At 43.0% G+C, this 18,222-nt stretch overlaps 1 protein-coding gene across 6 annotated transcripts in view; it reads right to left on the reverse strand.

The window, feature by feature from the left end:
* Window positions 1–18,222, reverse strand: part of IST1 (IST1 factor associated with ESCRT-III) — a 40,199-nt gene that overhangs the window by 6,489 nt on the left and 15,488 nt on the right. For 4 of the 6 annotated variants that reach the window (XM_054533168.2, XM_054533170.2, NM_001133078.1 and 1 more), the window contains 6 exon segments: window positions 6,971–7,073; window positions 6,056–6,236; window positions 5,564–5,651; window positions 1,869–1,952; window positions 1,242–1,352; window positions 15–215 (listed from right to left, as the gene is read on the reverse strand). In XM_054533168.2, the coding sequence (XP_054389143.1) occupies window positions 15–215; window positions 1,242–1,352; window positions 1,869–1,952; window positions 5,564–5,651; window positions 6,056–6,236; window positions 6,971–7,058 (753 nt within the window). In that variant the 5' untranslated portion in view covers window positions 7,059–7,073. 6 annotated transcript variants of the gene reach the window in all.

Genomic DNA, 18,222 nt, shown 5'->3' on the forward strand with positions numbered 1-18,222 from the left:
TTATGTATACTTACTGGTCCCTTTGGCAGTGGATATGAGAAAGGCGTATTTGCAGATGGCATAGGCATGGGCATGGGCATTGGCACCGTTCCCTCAGGTCCACCAACTGGTGCTGTGAAGCCACCACCCCCTCCTCTTCCAGGGCCTCCTTTCTTCACATCATCTGTGAATCCAACATCAATAAGATCTGTCTCTACCCCAGGAGGAGCTTCTGCCTGAGAAAAAAAGAGAAACCCAGGTCATTAACCCATGTCCAAGGCCAGGTTCTCCAGAAAGCGGAGTCTGAGATGGAGATTAGCATAAAGCAAGTTTACTGGAGTGCTTCTGAGATCAACACCTGTGGGGGGGGAAAAAAGGTAGAGTTAGGTGGAAGGAGAAGTTGGGCTGCAACACTGTCACAACAAAGGCCTCAGCCAATTCCCCAATGACTTCTGTAGCTGGAATGGACCTGATGGTGTTTCCAACTGTGGGTAATAGGGATGTCTGAGCAGTACACACCAAAGCATCCACCACACCCCACTGACCTTAACTGGTGGATGATTTTTTTTTTTTTTTGAGACGGAGTCTCACTGTCGCCCAGGCTGGAGTGCAGTGGCGCAATCTTGGCTCACTGCAAGCTCTTCCACCTCCTGGGTTCACACCATTCTCCTGCCTCAGCCTCCCGAGTAGCTGGGATTACAGGTGCCCACCACCACACCCGGCTAATTTTTTGTATTTTTAGTAGAGATGGGGTTTCACTGTGTTAGCCAGGATTGTCTCGATCTCCAGACCTCGTGATCCGCCCGCCTCGGCCTCCCAAAGTGCTGGGATTACAGGCATGAGCCACCGCACCTGGCCAACTGGTGGATGATTTTTTATCCCTGTATCCTCAGCTTTCTGTGCACTATCAGACACATGGTGGGTACCCAATAAATGTTTCAGGAACTGTTTGGGTCTTGGGGCATTTCTTGCTATCAACAGGAGGTTTCTCAATTACTGAAGTTCACCAAAAAGTAGCAATAATAGTGCCATTTTACATTTGTATCAAGGTTTCGACCTTCTCAAAGTGTTGTCATTCATCTAATTCCTTAAGTACCTTGTGAGATATGCAGGCACATTTATTGTCAAAAAGGTACTAACTGGACAAAGGCTTAAACTCACACAAATTGAAGTTAGTGCAAAGAATATGTTTTTTTTGTTGTTTTTTCCAAAGAAGGTCATACCTACATCTCATTTTTCTTTGTATTCTGGGATAAACTTACCATGACCACAGAGTCAGGTTCATAGGGTACATTGTAATTCTTCGCAATTTCAATCAGGTATCTCTCCACCAGGATTTTGGGTGGGGCTTCCACACTCAGCTTGTGCATTAGCTGTAAGTAAAAAGACCCAGGGCTAAGATGGATCTATACCAACCAGCCTAATCCTCACCTCACTATGTGAAGTTAGCTCCTCTCATTTTACAGGTAATATTGAGGGAAAAAAAGGTTCAGAGCAGTTAAATGATTTTTTTCAGAGTCACAAGACACATCAGAGGACCCAAGTCTCTCACATTCTCATTACACATGACCCAGATGCTGGCAAAAGACGATACTGCTGCCTTCCACAGTTCAATTCATCCACCCTTCTCCCCACCTCACTTCCAACCTTCACAAATGACACGAGGCATACAAAGTGGGGAAGTGGAGTCAGGAATGACAGTAACCAGAGGAACTGGACAGGTGTAAGGATTGGACCACACTGCCAGCCACACAGCTGTCCTCCTCGCCCCACTATGAAAGATGAAACCCCATACTGAGCCATACAGTGGTACCCACTAGAATTGCCACAGGCAGTACAATGAACTGCTCCCACACACTGCCTTCATGTTTACCAAGTATGTTCATTACCCTGTCATTCACAGTTCCAATCTGGTTGGTCCTACATAGCTTGCCATATTCCTTGCTATACTTGGCACACAGCTGATCAGCAACCTAAAAAGAAAAAGGACAGCAAATAAAAATAGAGACCACTCCAACAGACTGCTTTAAGCTTCTTGCTGGCAACAGCAAACACGCGTCTATTACAAGATTTCCAAAACACTGGACTGGAGTCTGCAAAACATTAAGGGGTACACATTAATCCACTATTTGTTCATCCATCCATCCATCCATCCATCCAATGAGCAGCACTCAAGTGCCAAACACTATCATGAGTATTATACGATACAAATAAAATGAACAAAACAGATACTGTTCCTACTCTTATAGAGTCTTACATTAATCAAATTGTACAAAGTAAAGTTTCCTCTTCAAAATTTCCCTTGTTAAAGAATAAATCATAAGTGTTAGAAATAAGTTTCTTTTAAAAGACTAACTTCCTTCAAGCCTCCTTGCTTTGTGCTAATAACTCTTTGTTAAGCTGTATCCTATGTAGCTGTTAAATACAAGAAATACATTCTATGTCCTTGTACTTTAACCAAGATATCTGTGCTAGACGTGCTCACAGGCATGTCCCAGCTCGCAGCCTATGCCCCTTCCTTATTTGGGAATGTTAGTGGCTTTTCTAAGTCTTCTCATAAGCAACTTCCTCTTTTCCTTTGTTCTCCCTTGCATACATCTATTTTAAAAAGTTTTAAAACCTTTAGCCAAACGGGTGTAGCCCAGTCTGTGAGGTCCAGTTCCAGCCAATGGAATCAGGACACAGCAGTAGGGTCCAGATGTGTAGGATATAAATATCTTTACCCCCTTTGTTCAGTGTGCTTTCGCCATTGTTCCATCTGCGAGGAGCACTCTTTCTGCAGAAGGTAAAAAATTGCCTTGCTGAAATAAATTTATATTGGAGTGCTATTTCTTTGTGGCACTGGGGAACAAGCATTTCTAACAAAATAATCACACAGATAAAGGTACAACTGAAGCTACAATAAGTGATACCAAGGGAAGGTGCACCATGCTATCACCAGCTTCTAACAGCAGAATCAAATCTGATCAGAAGAGTCAAGTAAGGCTTCCTGAAGGAAGTGATGCTTTGCTGAGATTTAAAGGATGACTAAGGCCAGGCATCGTGGCTCATGCCTGTAATCCCAACACTTTGTGAGGCTGAGGCAGGCTGATCACTTGAGTTCAGGTGTTCAAGACCAGCCTGGGCAACATAGCAAAACCCTAGTCTCTATTTTTAAAAGATACAAAAATTAGCTGGGCATGGTGGCACGCACCTCTTGTCTCAGCTACTCAGGGGGCTGAGGTGGGAGGATGATTAGTTGAGCCCAGGAAGCCGAGGCTGCAGTGAGGCAAGATCGTGCACTGCACTCCAGCCTGGGTGACAGATCAAGACCCTGTCTCAAATAATAAATTAAAGGATGACTAGGAGTTAACTAAATAGGGAAGGAAGCGCATTCCAGGAAAAGAAAACAGCAGTGCAAAGGCCTCTGGTAGAAACAAACATGGTCAGTTCTCAAGCCTGCTATCAGCCAGTGAGCTCACTCTAGTGCAGAGGCCAAGGAGCGTGGTGGGAAATGAAAAAGGCAGGTGGGAGCCAGACAATGCAGGACCATGTAGGCCGTATCAGGGAGTTTTGTTTCTATCACAAGAGCAACAGAAAGCTACTAATGGGCTTTAAAGCAAGAGGTCGTGACAGGATCAGAGCTGTATTTTGGACAAAACCCTCAGGTGGTTCTGATGGCATGGTGAATAGATTAAAGAAGCCAAAGTAGGAATAGGAAGAATATTCAAGAAGCTACTCTCTTTTCCAGACAGGAAACGATAGTAGCATTGGACCAGAGTGGTCCCAACATTCCAGAAGCCCAGTAGGAGAGTTCTCACTGTTCATTATGAAGACTTTCAGGGGTAACTGACACCTATGATATAAATGGCATTTGTCTTTTATGGTTTTTGTTTTGGCTGGTTTATACTACACAGAGATTTTTTTATTCACATTAATTTATCACTCTGTTTATGGCTTTTGAGTTTTGTAACATATTTAAGCCTTTTCCAAAATTAATTTTAAAAGAGTATAGAAGAGACCAAAAACGGCTGAACGTGGTGGCTCACGCCTGTAATCCCAACACTCTGGGAGGCCGAGGTGGGCGGATCACAAGGTCAGGAGTTCAAGACCAGCCTGCCTGGTCAACATGATGAAACCCCGTCTCTACTAAAAATACAAAAAATTAGCTGGGCATGGTGGCGGGCGCCTGTAATTCCAGCTACTCAGGATGATGAGGCAGAAGAATCGCTTGAACCCAGGAGACAGAGGTTGCAGTGAGCCAAAATTGTACCACTGCACTCCAGCCCAGGCGACAGTGCAAGACTCCATCTCAAAAAAGAAAAAAAAGTCTACATAAGAATCAGTTGCCTCTACTGTCCCTCTTCTCTGCCCACAAAACTCAATTACTATCCCTGGTACCCTATTGGACTATCGGAGGTTTACTCTGGGGGGAGTAAACTAAAGGGACTCGAGTCTACACACAGGAGACAACAGTGATACTTACAACAGAAGAATTAAGTGTAAGTCTTCTATATATCAAATACATTTTTGGCTTCCTTCTCCACTGGGCTCTCAGAAATGCTGGCAGCCAGCTTATACACTCGACAGAAGATAGGAGGATTCTGGAGAAAACGACCAACCCAAGGAAAGATGACTAGTTCCTCACAGTCTGGAATTCCTCCAAATAAGAGCTTAGCCAGATCACTCAGCAATGCAGGCATCTGGCAGTAAAAACCCACCCACGCACACGAGGTTCCAATCTCCTTTTTAGTGCCTCACTCTTAAATGTAAACCGACAGCCAAGGACCACTAAATCTTTGGAAAAGCCTCTACTATAAAACTAAGAAATAGGAAAAATGAACTTGAGAGAAACAAACATGACAGAAGTTTAAAAATAAACTATAATTAATATCCTCAGAGACTTAGAAAACATTGTAACCATGAAACAAACCATAAAAAATATTCAGAGAATTAAAAAGAGCTCTTGAAAAAACCTAGAAAACAAGGAAATCTCAGTAGATGGGTTGAGAGAGAAGAATGAGACAGTCTCCTAGGAAATAAAACAGAAAGGCAAAGATGTAGAAAATAGAAAACAACACAACTGAATTTGTATCCTAGGAGTCAGTACCATATCCACGTTGTGATGTGCAATTTTCTAGTTAATGTCTGTCTCTTCTGCTGGACTCTCAGCTACAGGAGTATGGCTGGTGCCATATTTTGTTCACCACTGTTACCCCCAGCACTTACATAGCTCATACAATTAATTTAATAAATATTTGTGGAATTAATAAAAGCAAAAACATCTGTCACCTTAATGTTATTTTAACTTTACTGGTTTACAGTTGTATAAGAACTTTTCTATTTGCATAGAGTTAAATAACATTAAGACAAAACTGGAGATACACAAAACTTTGCTCCTTAAAAAAACTGCTCAAGTTTGCAAAACGCTGTTCTATTCTAGGATATAAGGCTGAAAAGGAGAAACAAATTTATAAAACCTATTTCAAAAGCAACATAAGAATGGTACAAAATATCTGGTCAAATCAGCAGAAGTAACTTATATTAACCAACATTTCTAACAATATGAAAAGCTACAGACATCACTGAAACTACTTGTACTCACTATTTTCAACTCAGCCACTTCTGACTGGAGTCGAGGAGCAGCCCAGATCAATGTAGACACAGATTCAGCCAGACCAGAATCTAGTTCCCTAATCAAGGAAAAAAATTAATATAACATTCTTTAAAACAAACCAACAAAATCCTAGCTTTTGTTTCATATACTTTATAGCCTCCGAAGCTATTCTGTGAATCTCACTAGATTCTCACAATAACTCTAGGCTTCTAGCCATTTTCATGATCTTATTTTACTTTTGGAGGAACTCAAAACTACGGAACAAGCCCAAAGCCATGAAGTCAGAAAATGGTCGAGCCAAGATTCAAACTTAGGCTTCTCAGTTTCAGATTCTGTATTTCCTTTTTAACAGGACTTTCAGCACCTGTTGGGAAGCAGATCCTTGGGCAAGTGAAATAGTCCCTTAATGCAGAAAGAGATCATATTACTCCTTTCTCAAATTCCAGAAGTGATTTAGGTCTCTGAATCAAAATATCTTACTTCATAGACTGGATAAGGCCAAACCGAGCCAGCAGCAGGTCACAGTACAGCTCCAGGATCTCCATGGCCTCCACAAGGTAGTCTTCCCGGATAATGTGCTCCACACGGATCCGAGCTCGTTCATCTTTCCCAGCAGCCAGATAGTCAGCAATCTCCTTCCTTGCTTTCTGGGCCAGTTCCGCTAAGACACAAATCCCACTCCAATCTCACGGCCATAGAGCACTTGCATCTGGCCTACAGGCCAATCTCCCCACAACAGGAAGAACTGGGTGTTTCTACTATATCCTAGCTCCTCTCCTTTAGCAAATCTAATCCCATCCCCTCTACTGTAGAATATGCTACTCTGTCTAGGTGAGAAAACATAGCTCATGTGGCTTGACATTTCCAACTCGAGTCAGCTGACCTAATGCCACAACAACAGAGTATGTCCCTTTCTCTGCAAAAAAGGTACTCAGTCTAAAAGTCACAAAGGGCAGAAATGCATCCAAAGCTTAAAAGATATGATCCCAGGGCGGGCATGGTAGCTCACGCCTGTAATCCTAGCACTTTGGGAGGCCGAGGCAGGCGGATGAGTTTGAGGTCATGAGTGCAAGACCAGCCTGGCCAACGTGGTGAAATCCCGTCTCTACTAAAAACATGAAAATTAGCCAGGTGTGGTGGCACACACCTGTTAATCCCAGCTACTCGGGAGGCTGAGGCACAAGAATTGCTTGAACCCAGGAGGTGGAGGTTGCAGTGAGCAGAGATCACAGCACTGCACTCCATCCTGGGCGACAGAATGAGACCCTGTCTCAACAAAAACAACAAAAAAAAAGATATGATTCCTAAGACTTCATAGTACTGGCCTGAAAGACCCATTACTGGGGTGCTAGTATCCAGTGATTTATTTTTGGGGAAAAAAAGTACACTACTCACTTTTCTTTTTCTCCAATAGTTTAAGGCGATTTATGACTAATCTCAAATTCACTCTTAAGCGCTCAGCTTTAAATCCAGAGCCCAGCATGCTGTGCTGTTCCTCCTAGAAACAGAAGAAACACAATGACTATTTTCAAGTCAACATTAGTTCAGGAACTAACACCTCTTAGGGGTGAATCATGTGAAACAAAAACAGAGTGTTTTTCTAATACAGGAAAATGACATGATCTAATTCACATTTTTTACAGATTGTTTTGGCTGCTGTAAAGAAAACTGACTGGGGAAGGATAATACCGGAAGCAGGAAGACCAATGGGAAGGCTATTATCATCCAGACAAGAGATGGTAATAGCTCAGATTAGGGTGGTTAGCAGTGTCAGCAACTGGATTTGAAATCTACTTTAAAGGCACAGCTGAAAGAATTTGGTGACAGATGAAATTAATACCTAGATATTGGCATGGGGGTGGTGTGATAAAAAGATTAAAGCAGAAGGGCTCCCTGCTTCTCCCAAAAAAATCTCAACAGGGATGGCAATGGGGAAAGATGATCAAATTTAGACCCATAATTGAAACTATTTCATCTTAACTCCCCAAATCCTGCCAACAAGTCTCAGTTTTTGGGGAAAAGCTAGTACCCAAGAGTACAGAAATATCATTGACATCTACTCACGTACAGAGTTACACAAAGGGGTGAAAAGTCCAAGAAAAAAACTGCTCTACAAAATTCTACAACAGAAGGCTCTTTACCAGGAATTTCACTGAATAGCAGTTACAGTCAACAAAACCACCCCTCCTCTACCCGCAAGACTTTAGGGTATACCACTGTGCACTGACCACTGTGCATTCTATTTCAAAACAGCACAATTTCTATTTCTCTAAATTTAAATTCTGGACTCAAACTTAAAAACATGTAATACCCAAACAAAAGATAGGTCAAACAAAGTAACTGAAGAACAGACAAATCAAAAGAGCACCCAAGAAAGAAAGAGCAGTAGGAATAGTACTTGTCTACTAGTGAATTAACCACTAATAAAAAACATCAGATGTGTTTTCCTTTTGTAAAATTGCCCCCAAAAGCCTTTACCCTATATTTAAGAATTAACCTAAGTCCCAGGTTAAAATGGGGCTTTTATGTCATCAAGTATCTGGAATCCAGTAATTAAATTATGTTCAATCCATGCAATAAGTATTTACTGATTACACGTATGTGAGACACTGGCTTGATGGAGATAAAAAGCATAAATTAAGGTACAGTCCTGGCTGGGTGCAGTGGCTCACATCTGTAATCCTAGCACTTTGGGAGGCCGAGGTGGGCAGATCATGAAGTCAGGAGATGGAGACCATCCTGGCCAACATGGTGAAACCCCATCTCTACTAAAAATACAAAAAAAATTAGCTGGGCGTGGTGACGCACACCTGTAGTCCCAGCTACTCGGGAGGCTGAGACAGGAGAATCGCTTGAACCCAGGAGGTGGAGGTTGCAGTGAGCCAAGATCGTGCACTCCAGCCTGGGGAAGGAGCAAGACTGTCTCAAAAAAAAAACAAAAAACAAAAAACAAAAAACGGTACAACCCCTGTCCTCAAAAGAACCTGTATTCTACTGGAAAAACAACAAACAAACAACAAAAACCGGCCGGGCACAGTGGCTCACGCCTGTTATCCCAGCACTTTGGGAGGCCTAGGTGGGCAGATCACCTGAGGTCAGGACTTCGAGATCAGCCTGACCAACACGGAGAAACCCCATCTCTACTAAAAATACAAAATTAGCCAGGCGTGGTGGCGCGTGCCTGTAATCCCAGCTATTCGGGAGGCTGAGGCAGGAGAATTGCTTTAACCCAGGAGGCGGAGTTTGCAGTGAGCTGAGATCACACCATTGCACTCCAGCCTGGGCAACAAGAGTGAAACTCCGTATCCAAAAATAAAAAGCTAAATAGTAGGGTGTGAGTGTGGTGGCTCATGTCTGTAATCCCAGCGCTCTGGGAGGCCAACGTGGGAAGATTGCTTGAGCCCATGAGTTCAAGACCAGCCTAGGCAACATGGAGAAACCCCATCTTTACAAAAAATACAAAAATTAGCCGGGCGTGGTGGCATGCACCTGTGGTCCCAGCTACTCGGGAGGCTGAGCCAGGAGGATTGCTGGAGTCCCAGAAGCAGAGGCTGTGGTGAGCCGAGATCACACCACAGTATAAAACCAAGAGCTAATTGCATGTAAATGACTCCTATAACTCAATAACAACAATGTGATTAAAAACTGGGCAAAACACTTGAAGATATTTCTCCAAAAATTATATACAAATGGTCAACAAGCATATCAAAAGTGCCAATATCATTAATCTCTAGAGAAAGGCAAAATGAAATCACAATGAGATACCACCTCACACCCATTAGGATGGCTACTATCAAAAAAAAAAAAAAAAAAAAAAGAAAATTTCAAGTACTGATGAGGCTGTGGAGAAAATGGAACCCTTGTGCACTGTTGGTGGGATTGCAAAATGGTATAACCATTATGGAAAGACAGTATGGCAGTTCCTCAAAAAATTAAAATTAAAAATGGAACTACCACATAATCTAGAAATCCCACTTCTGGTATATATCCAAAAGAACTGAAAGCAGAACTTTAAAGAGCTATTTGCGTACCTATGTTCCCAGCAGCATTATTCACAATGGCCAAGAGGTGGAGGCAACCCAAATGGCCACTGAGGGATGCACGGATAAACAAAATGTGGTCTACACATACAACAGAGTACTAATCAGCCTTAGAAAGGAAATCCTACCCATCACATGCTACAACATGGATGAACTTTGAGGACATCATGGTAAGTGAAATAAGCCAGTCATGAAAAACAAATACTGTAAGATTCTACTTTTGTGAGGTATCTACAATTCAGAGGAACAGAAAGTAGAATGGTGGTTACCAGGGTCCGGGAGTGGGGGAAATAGGGAATTGTTTAATGAGTACAGAGTTTCAGTTTTGAAAGATGAAAAGTTTATGGAGATCTGTTGCACAACGATGTGAGTACACACTACTTAACTCTACACTTAAAAACGGGTAAGTTGGTAAATTCTGTCATGTTGCCATGTGTTCTTCACCACAGTTAAATTTTTAATTCTCAAGAGCTAAAATAAAACTATTAACATAGGATAAACATAAAAGAATAATTTAGGCCGGGTGCAGTGGCTCACGCCTGTAATCCCAGTACTTTGGGAGGCCGAGGTGGGCAGATCACGAAGTCAGGAGATCGAGACCATCCTGGCTAACACGGTGAAACCCTGTCTCTACTAAAAATACAAAAAATTAGCTGGGCGTGGTGGTGGGCGCCTGTAGTCCCAGCTACTCGGGAAGCTGAGGCAGGAGAATGGCGTGAACCCAGGAGGCGGAGCTTGCAGTAAGCTGAGACCGCACCACTGCACTCCAGCCTGGGCGACAGAGCAAGATTCCGTCTCAAAAAAAAAAAAAATTTATAATGGAGACAGAACAGGCCTTTTTAAGAAGAGACATAAAATTATTTTGTATGGAAAAATTACTTAAACTATAAAAAAATTAAAAGGTAAGCAATATTTGGGGGGAAATCTGCAATGGAGATTATTCTAAACTTGATCATGATGATGAGTGAGAAAACTGGTGCATTCTCAAACTCCTACTGGAAATGTAAATTGGCACCACCTCTCAAGATCACTCTTTCAAACTTCCAAGTTTGGCCGGGAGTAGTGGCTCACACCTGTAATCCCAACACTTTGGGAGGCAGAGACTTGAGCTCAGGAGTGAGACCAGCCTGGGCAACATGGTGAAAGTCCAACTGTACCAAAACTACAAAAATTCGCCAAGGCATGGTGGTGCGAGCCTGTAGTTCCAGCTACTCGGGAGGCAGGAGTGGGAGGATCACTGGAGTGTGGGAAGTCGAGGCTAAGGTGAGCCATGACTGTGCCACCGCACTCCAGCCTGGGCAACAGAGCAAGACCCTGTCTCAAAAAAAAAAAAAAAAAAAAAAAAAAAATTCGAAGTTTAAATGTCTATCCTGAAGAACAGTTCACATTCCCATGTATACAGAGGGGAACATACAATGATAAAAAATCATCTAAATTCCAACAATTAGAAACTGATTAAATTAAGACACATCTATTTTATGGGATACATGGCAGTAGTTTTGTTGTTTTTTTTTTTTGGTGTTTTTTTTGTTTGTTTTTGAGACAGTCTTCACTTTGTCGCCCAGGCTGGAGTGCGGTGCTGTGATCTTAGCTCACTGCAACCCTGCCTCCCGAGTTCAAGCAATTCTCTTGCCTCAGCCTCTGGAGTGTCTGGGATTACAGGCGTGAACCACCACACCTGGCTGATCTTTGTATAGCAATAGTTTTTTTTTTAAAAAAAGGTAACGTAGCATTCTAAAACATTTTAGCACAAAGCAAGCACTCAGATAATAACTGCCGAACAAATGAAAGGGAGGAGCTCCAAAATGTGTTACTTTTATTGTTTGTTTTTGATAAGAGTCTCACTCTCGCCCAGGCTGGAGTGCAGTGGCGCAATCACGGCTCACTGCAACCTCTGCCTCCTGGGTTCAAGCTATTCTCCTGCCTCAGCCTCCCAAGTAATTGCGATTATAGGCACCCGCCACCACACCTAGCTAATTTTTTGTATTTTTAGTAGAGATGGGGTTTCACCATGTTGGACATGCTGGTCTTGAACTCCTGACCTCAAGTGATCCACCAACCTCAGCCTCCCAATGTTTTTTTGTTTGTTTTTAAATCAAGCTGAAAAGTAGCATACACATTATACTACCACTTTATACACATACATAAATGCATGGAGAAGGGGCCTATAAAAACAGGTATTAACATTTTAATGGTGTTAACTCTGGAAAGCAGAGCTGAAGGGGAGCCTCAGTATTTTCTCTTATATACTCCAAATTGATGAATATTTACAAAAATGTATTCACATATATTTGAGTAAGAATATTTCTATTAATATGTAATCACCCTTGCCATTATGAAGTAGAGTAGTACCCCCTTATCCAACAGTTACGTTCCAAGACCCCAGTGGATGCCTGAAATTGCAGATCATACCGAATCCTATACATAGTACCAATTTTTTTTTTTTTTTTTTTTTTTTTTGAGACAGAGTCTTGCTGTGTCCCCCAGGCTGGAGTGCAGCAGCGCAATCTCGGCCCACTGCAAGCTCCGCCTCCCGGGTTCACACCATTCTCCTGCCTCAGCCTCCCGAGTAGCTGGGACTACAGGCACCCGCCACCACACCCAGCTAATTTTTTGTATTTTTAGTAGAGACGGGGTTTCACCGTGTTAGCCAGGATGGTCTTGATCTCCTGACCTTGTGATCCGCCTGCCTCGACCTCCCAAAGTGCTGGGATTACAGGCTTGAGCCTCCACGCCTGGCCAGTACCATGTTTTTCAATCTGATATCCAAGAAGGCTAAGTGACTAATGGGCAGGTAGCATACACAGCCTGGATATGCTGGACAAAGGGGTAATTCACATCCCAGGTGGGATGAACAAGATGGCACGAGATTTCATCAAACTACTTGGAATGACACACAATTTAAAATGTATGAACTGTTTATTCCTGCAATTTTAGACCACACTTGACCAAAGTAGCTGAAACCCCAGACAATGAAAACATGGATAAGGGAGGACTGCTGTACATCAAGACCTTTTATTATGTAACCAAGATAACAAATCAACTCCCACACAATTTATTTTTATCAGCAGTGACTGAAATTAGAAGACATTAACCTAAGGAACATTATCCAACTTGCTGTTAAATTACTCAATATACTCATGATTAATAAGGTAATTAGGTTTAAAAAGGTACAAAAAATATTCCTGAGTATGCCTCTATCATGGGTCCTACAAAGATCTTGCCCTTAGTAGACAACTACTCCAGCTTAAACACGGATACACCAAACTTGTCAAGTAAACAGTGACATTTCTAAAAGAAGGATAACCTAAGGAGTTATTCTCAAGTTTTCATTTACTATTTTGTATAATCCTAGAAGTGAACATGTTAACAAAGATAAGATTATACCTGCCAGACTGGCAAAAATTAGAAGTAGGCTTTCAAATATTGGCCAATATAAATGTATAAATTGATATGACCATTTTAGACACTAATTTGGCAGTATGTAATGAAAAGTATGCTTTAATGAAAGGTATCCACATACCTTAAGACACAGCAATTCCATTCCTGGACACACACCACCACAGAAATTTGTACACAGCACCATGAAGACACATGTATGCATTTTGTGGTAGTAAGGAAGTAGAAGAATGCTAAGTGTCCATTTCAAGAGGACAAATGAGGCCAAGTACGGTGGTCCATGCCTATAATCCCAGCAGTTTGGGAGGTCCGGGCAGGAGGATCGCTTGAGGCCGGAGCTCAAGACCAGTGTGGGCAACATGGCGAGACCCCCTCTACAGAATATTTAGAAATTAGCTGGGTGTGGGGGTGCACGCCTTTAGTCCTAGCTACTTGCAAGGGTGAGGTGGGAGGCTCACTTGCGCCCAGGAGATCAAGTCAAGGAGGCAACAGAGAGCTACGTTCATGACACTGCACTCCAGCCTGGGTGACAGAGTGAGACCCCGTATACAAAAAAAAAAGAACAAATAAAATTTGACAAAAACATGACAGAATACTATGCAGCAGACAAAATTAATTAAACAGCTGTACTTAAAGCAACATGGGTGGTCCTTAAAAATAGAAACTAAAGATGTAAGGAACAGGGTTCTAGGTTCAGTGTCTCTTTCACTGAATGAAGCTGTAAAACCTGAACAGAATGCATGTAGCAGCTATCTGAGAACTATGAAAAATAACAGCAGATGGACAAAGAAGACCACAATTTGAAGTACCAATAAACTGGCAGCGAGTTTATCATTTTTCCCTCTGATGTTCCCCGGCCTGGATGCACAGCAGGCTGAAACCCGGAAATGAGCATCAGCAGACAGAAAGAGCATCAAGAGCTCTCTAGTCCTGGCTTGAGGAACTAGAAAGGGGACCCCTGGTATAGACAGAGAGTGGGTGATACTCACTGGGAAAATCTCAACTCACACATCAACCTGAGACAACACCAACGTTGGAATTAACTGACAAAGACTTTAAAGCAGCTACTATAAAAATGCTGGCTGGGTGCAGTGGCTCACGCCTGTAATCCCAACACTGTGGGAGGCCAAGGCGGGTGGTGTTCGAGACCAGCCTGGCCAACATGGTGAAACCCCTCCTCTACGAAAAATACAAAAATTATCCGGGCATGGTGGCACACGCCTGTAGTCCCAGCTACTCAAGGGACTGAGGCAGGAGAATCGCTTGAATTGGGGAGGCGGAGGTTGCAGTGAGCCGAGATCGTGCCATTGCACTCCAGCCTGGGTGACAGAGCAAGACTGTCTCCAAAAAAAAAAAAAAAGCTGCAACAAGTAATAGAAATTTCTCTTGAATGGAAAGATTAAAAAGTAAAGACAGGCCGGGCGCAGTGGCTCACGCCTGTAATCCCAGCACTTTGGGAGGCCGAGGCGGGTGGATCATGAGGTCACGAGTTCAAGACCAGCCTGGCTAACGTGGTGAAACCCCATCTCTACTCAAAATACAAAAATTAGCTTGGTGTGGTGGCACGTGCCTGTAGTCCCAGCTTCTCAGGAGGCTGAGGCAGAGAATTGCTTGAACCCGAGAGGCAGAGGTTGCAGTGGCTGAGATCACGCCACTGCACTCCAGCTGGGCAACAGAGCGAGACTCTGTCTCAAAAAAAAAAAAAAAAAAGTAAAGACATAAAGAGGAAACAAATCTTAGAATTAATCCTTGCTTCTCAGGGGGCTGAGGCAGGAGGACTGCTTGAGTCTAGTTTAATTGACTAGCCTGAGCAATATGGTAAGATCCTGTCTCAAAATAAAAATAAAAACAAAAAATCTTAGAATAAAAAAATACAAACCAAAGAAAGAAACTGTATGGACTAAACACCAGAATGGGAAATGACAGAGAAAAGAGCCAGGACACTTGTAGGTAAGTCAATAGAAAGTATCTAATCTGAAAAAAAAAGAGAGAAAAAAATTGAAAAAAGTGAACAAAGCCTTACAGATCTGTAGGACAAAAGCAAGGGGTCTTAATGACAGTTGGGTCACTAAATCCAATAAGGGGGCCGGACGCGGTGGCTCACACCTGTAATCCCAGCACTTTGGGAGGCCGAGGTGGGCAGATCACGAGGTCAGGAGATCGAGACCACCCTGGCCAACAAGGTGAAACCCCGTCTCTACTAAAAATGCAAACAATTAGCCAGGCGTGGTGGGCGGGCGCCTGTAGTCCCAGCTACTCGGGAGGCTGAGGCAGGAGAATGGCGTGAACCCAGGAGGCGGAGATTGCAGTGAGCAGAGATCGCACCACTGCACTCCAGCATGGGCAACAGAGAGAAAGAGACTGTCTCAAAAAAAAAAAAAAAAAATCCCGTAAGGATAGGAGAAAGAATATTTTTATTCTTTAAAAACGTTATTTAAAATATTGCCTTTCTCAGATCTTGATTTAAAAAAAAAAAAAGAAAAAATACTGCCTGAAAACTTCCCAAATTTAGCAAAATACATCAACTCTACAGACTCCAAAAGCTTAGCAAACTTGAATCAGACAAAATCCAAAGAAATACATGTCCAGATTCATAATCAAACTGCTAAAACCCAAAGACAATTTTTTTTTTGAGACGGAGTCTCGCTCTGTTACCCAGGCTGGAGTGTAGTGGCACGATCTCGGCTCACTGCAACTTCTGCCTTCCAGGTTCAAGCGATTCTCCTGCCTCAACCTCCCGAGTAGCTGGGACTACAGGCATGAGCCATCGCACCCAGCCGACAAATTTTTTAAAATATTGAAAGCAGTCAGGGAAAAACGATGCATTACCTACAACGGACCTATTAAATGACTGTAGATTTCACTTCAGAAACCAGGGAGACCAAAAGGAAGCGAAAAAACGTTTTTAAAGTGCTGAAAAAAAAGAACTGTCAACTAAAATTATATATCCAGGGAAAATATCCCTCAAAAATAAAGTCATTCTCAGATGAGGGAAAACTAGTAAGAGAATTTGTCACCAGTAGACCTGATCTAAAAGAATTGCGGGCCAGGTCTGGTGGCTCACACCTGGTAATCTCAGCACTTTGGGAGGCCATGTCAGGTGGATCACCTGGGGTCAGGAGTTTGAGACCAGCCTGGCCAACATGGTGAAACCCCGTCCCTACGAAAAAAAAATACAAAAAATTAGCTGGGCGTGGTGGCGGGTGCCTGTAATCCTAGCTACTCAGGAGGCTGAGGCAGGAGAACCGCTTGAACCCAGGAGGTAGAGGCTGCAGTGAGCCGAGATCCCGCCACTGCACTCCAGCCTGGGCAACAAGCGCAAAACTGTGTCTCAAAAAACAAAACAAAACAAAACAAAAAGGCTGGGCGCAGTGGCTCGCACCTCTAATCCCAGCACTTTGGGGGGCTGAGGTGGGCGGATCACGAGGTCAGGAGATTAAGACCATCCTGGCTAACACAGTGAAACCCCGTCTCTACTAAAAACACAAAAAATCAGCTGGGCGCAGTGGCGCTCGCCTGTAGTCTCAGCTACTCGGGAGGCTGAGGCAGGAGAATCGCTTGAACCCGGGAGGCAGAGATGGCACCACTGCACTCCAGCCTGGGTGACAGAGTGAGACTCCATTTCCAAAAAAAAAAAAAAAAAATTGCTCAAGAAGTTTTTAATGCAGAACGGAAGTGTTAACCAGAAGGAAACCCAGAACATTATAAAGCAAGAGTTACAGAAATGGCGAATATCTGTTATAGATGGCTCTGCAAGTCTCTTAAAATATGTTTGACAATTAAAAACAAAACCAGTACTGTCTGATAGAGCTTTCAATGTAGGTAAATGTGATACATAAGATAACCAAAACATTATGGGATAAAGGGAAGAAGGGTAAAGAGATCATCTATAGAATAGTAAGGTTTTCATACTCCATGAGAAGTGGAAAAACATTGACTGGAAGTAGCCTATGAAAACAAGTTCGGCTGGGTGCGGTGGCTCACGCCTGTAAGGCCAAGGCAGGTGGATCGCCTGAGGTCAGGAGTTCAAGACCAGCCTGGCCAACATGGTGAAACCCCGTCTCTACTAAAAATACAAAAAATTAGCTGGGCATGGTGGTGGGCGCCTGTAATCCCAGCTACTAGGGAGGCTGAGGCAGGAGAATCACTTGAACCCAGCAGACGGAGGTAAGCTGACATGGTGCCACTGCACTCCAGCCTGGGCAACGAGAGTGAAACTGTCTCAAAAAAAAAAAAAAAAAAAAAAGAAAAGAAAAGTTAAGTTAATCCATTGTAATCCCTAGAGCAACCACTAAAAAATACTATACGGCCGGGCATGGTGGCTCATGCCCATAATCACAGCACTTTGGGAGGGCGAGGCGGGTGGATCGCAAGGTCAGGAGTTCGAGACCAGGCTGGCCAACGTAGTAAAACCCCATCTCTACTAAAAATAAAAAATTAGCCCGGTGTGATGGCACGCACCTGCAGTCCCAGCTACTTGGGAGGCTGAGGCGGGAGAATCGCTTGAACCCGGGAGACGGAGGCTGCAGTGAGCTGAGACCATGCCACTACACTCCAGCCTGGGTGACTGAGTGAGACTCCATCTCAAAAAACAAACAAAAACACTATGCAAAAAAAAAATTTTAATGGAATTTAAAAATATGTTCAAATAGCCCAAAAAGCAGGAAACAGAAACAAAAATGAGAGAACAGAAAACAAATAATAAAATGTAGACCTAAACTCAAACATTCAAAAATTACATAATTAAATGAAAATGGTATAAACACAATTAAAAGACAGATATTGTGAGAATGAACCAAAAAACGATCCACTATATACTGTCAACAACAAACTCACTTCAAATATAATAATGTAGGTAGTTTAAAAGTAAAGTATGGGAAAGGTATATATGCAAACACTAATCAAAAGAAAGTTGGAGGCCAGGTATGGTGGCTCATGCCGTAAGCCCAGCACTTTGGGAGGCTGATGTGGGAGGATCACTGGAGCTCAGGAGTTCAAGACCTGCCTAAGAGCAAGATCCCATCTCTACAATTAAAAATAAAAATTAGCTGGACATGGTAGCATGTGCCTGTAGTCCCAGCTACTTGGGGGGACTGACGTGGGAGAATTGCTTAAGCCCAGGAGGTCAAGGCTGCAGACAGCCATGTTTGTGCAAGTGCACTCCAGACTGGGCAACAGAGCAAGATCCTGTCTCAAAACAACAACAGG

This window comes from Pongo abelii, chromosome 18, assembly GCF_028885655.2.
Source record: "Pongo abelii isolate AG06213 chromosome 18, NHGRI_mPonAbe1-v2.0_pri, whole genome shotgun sequence".
NCBI lineage: Eukaryota > Metazoa > Chordata > Mammalia > Primates > Hominidae > Pongo > Pongo abelii.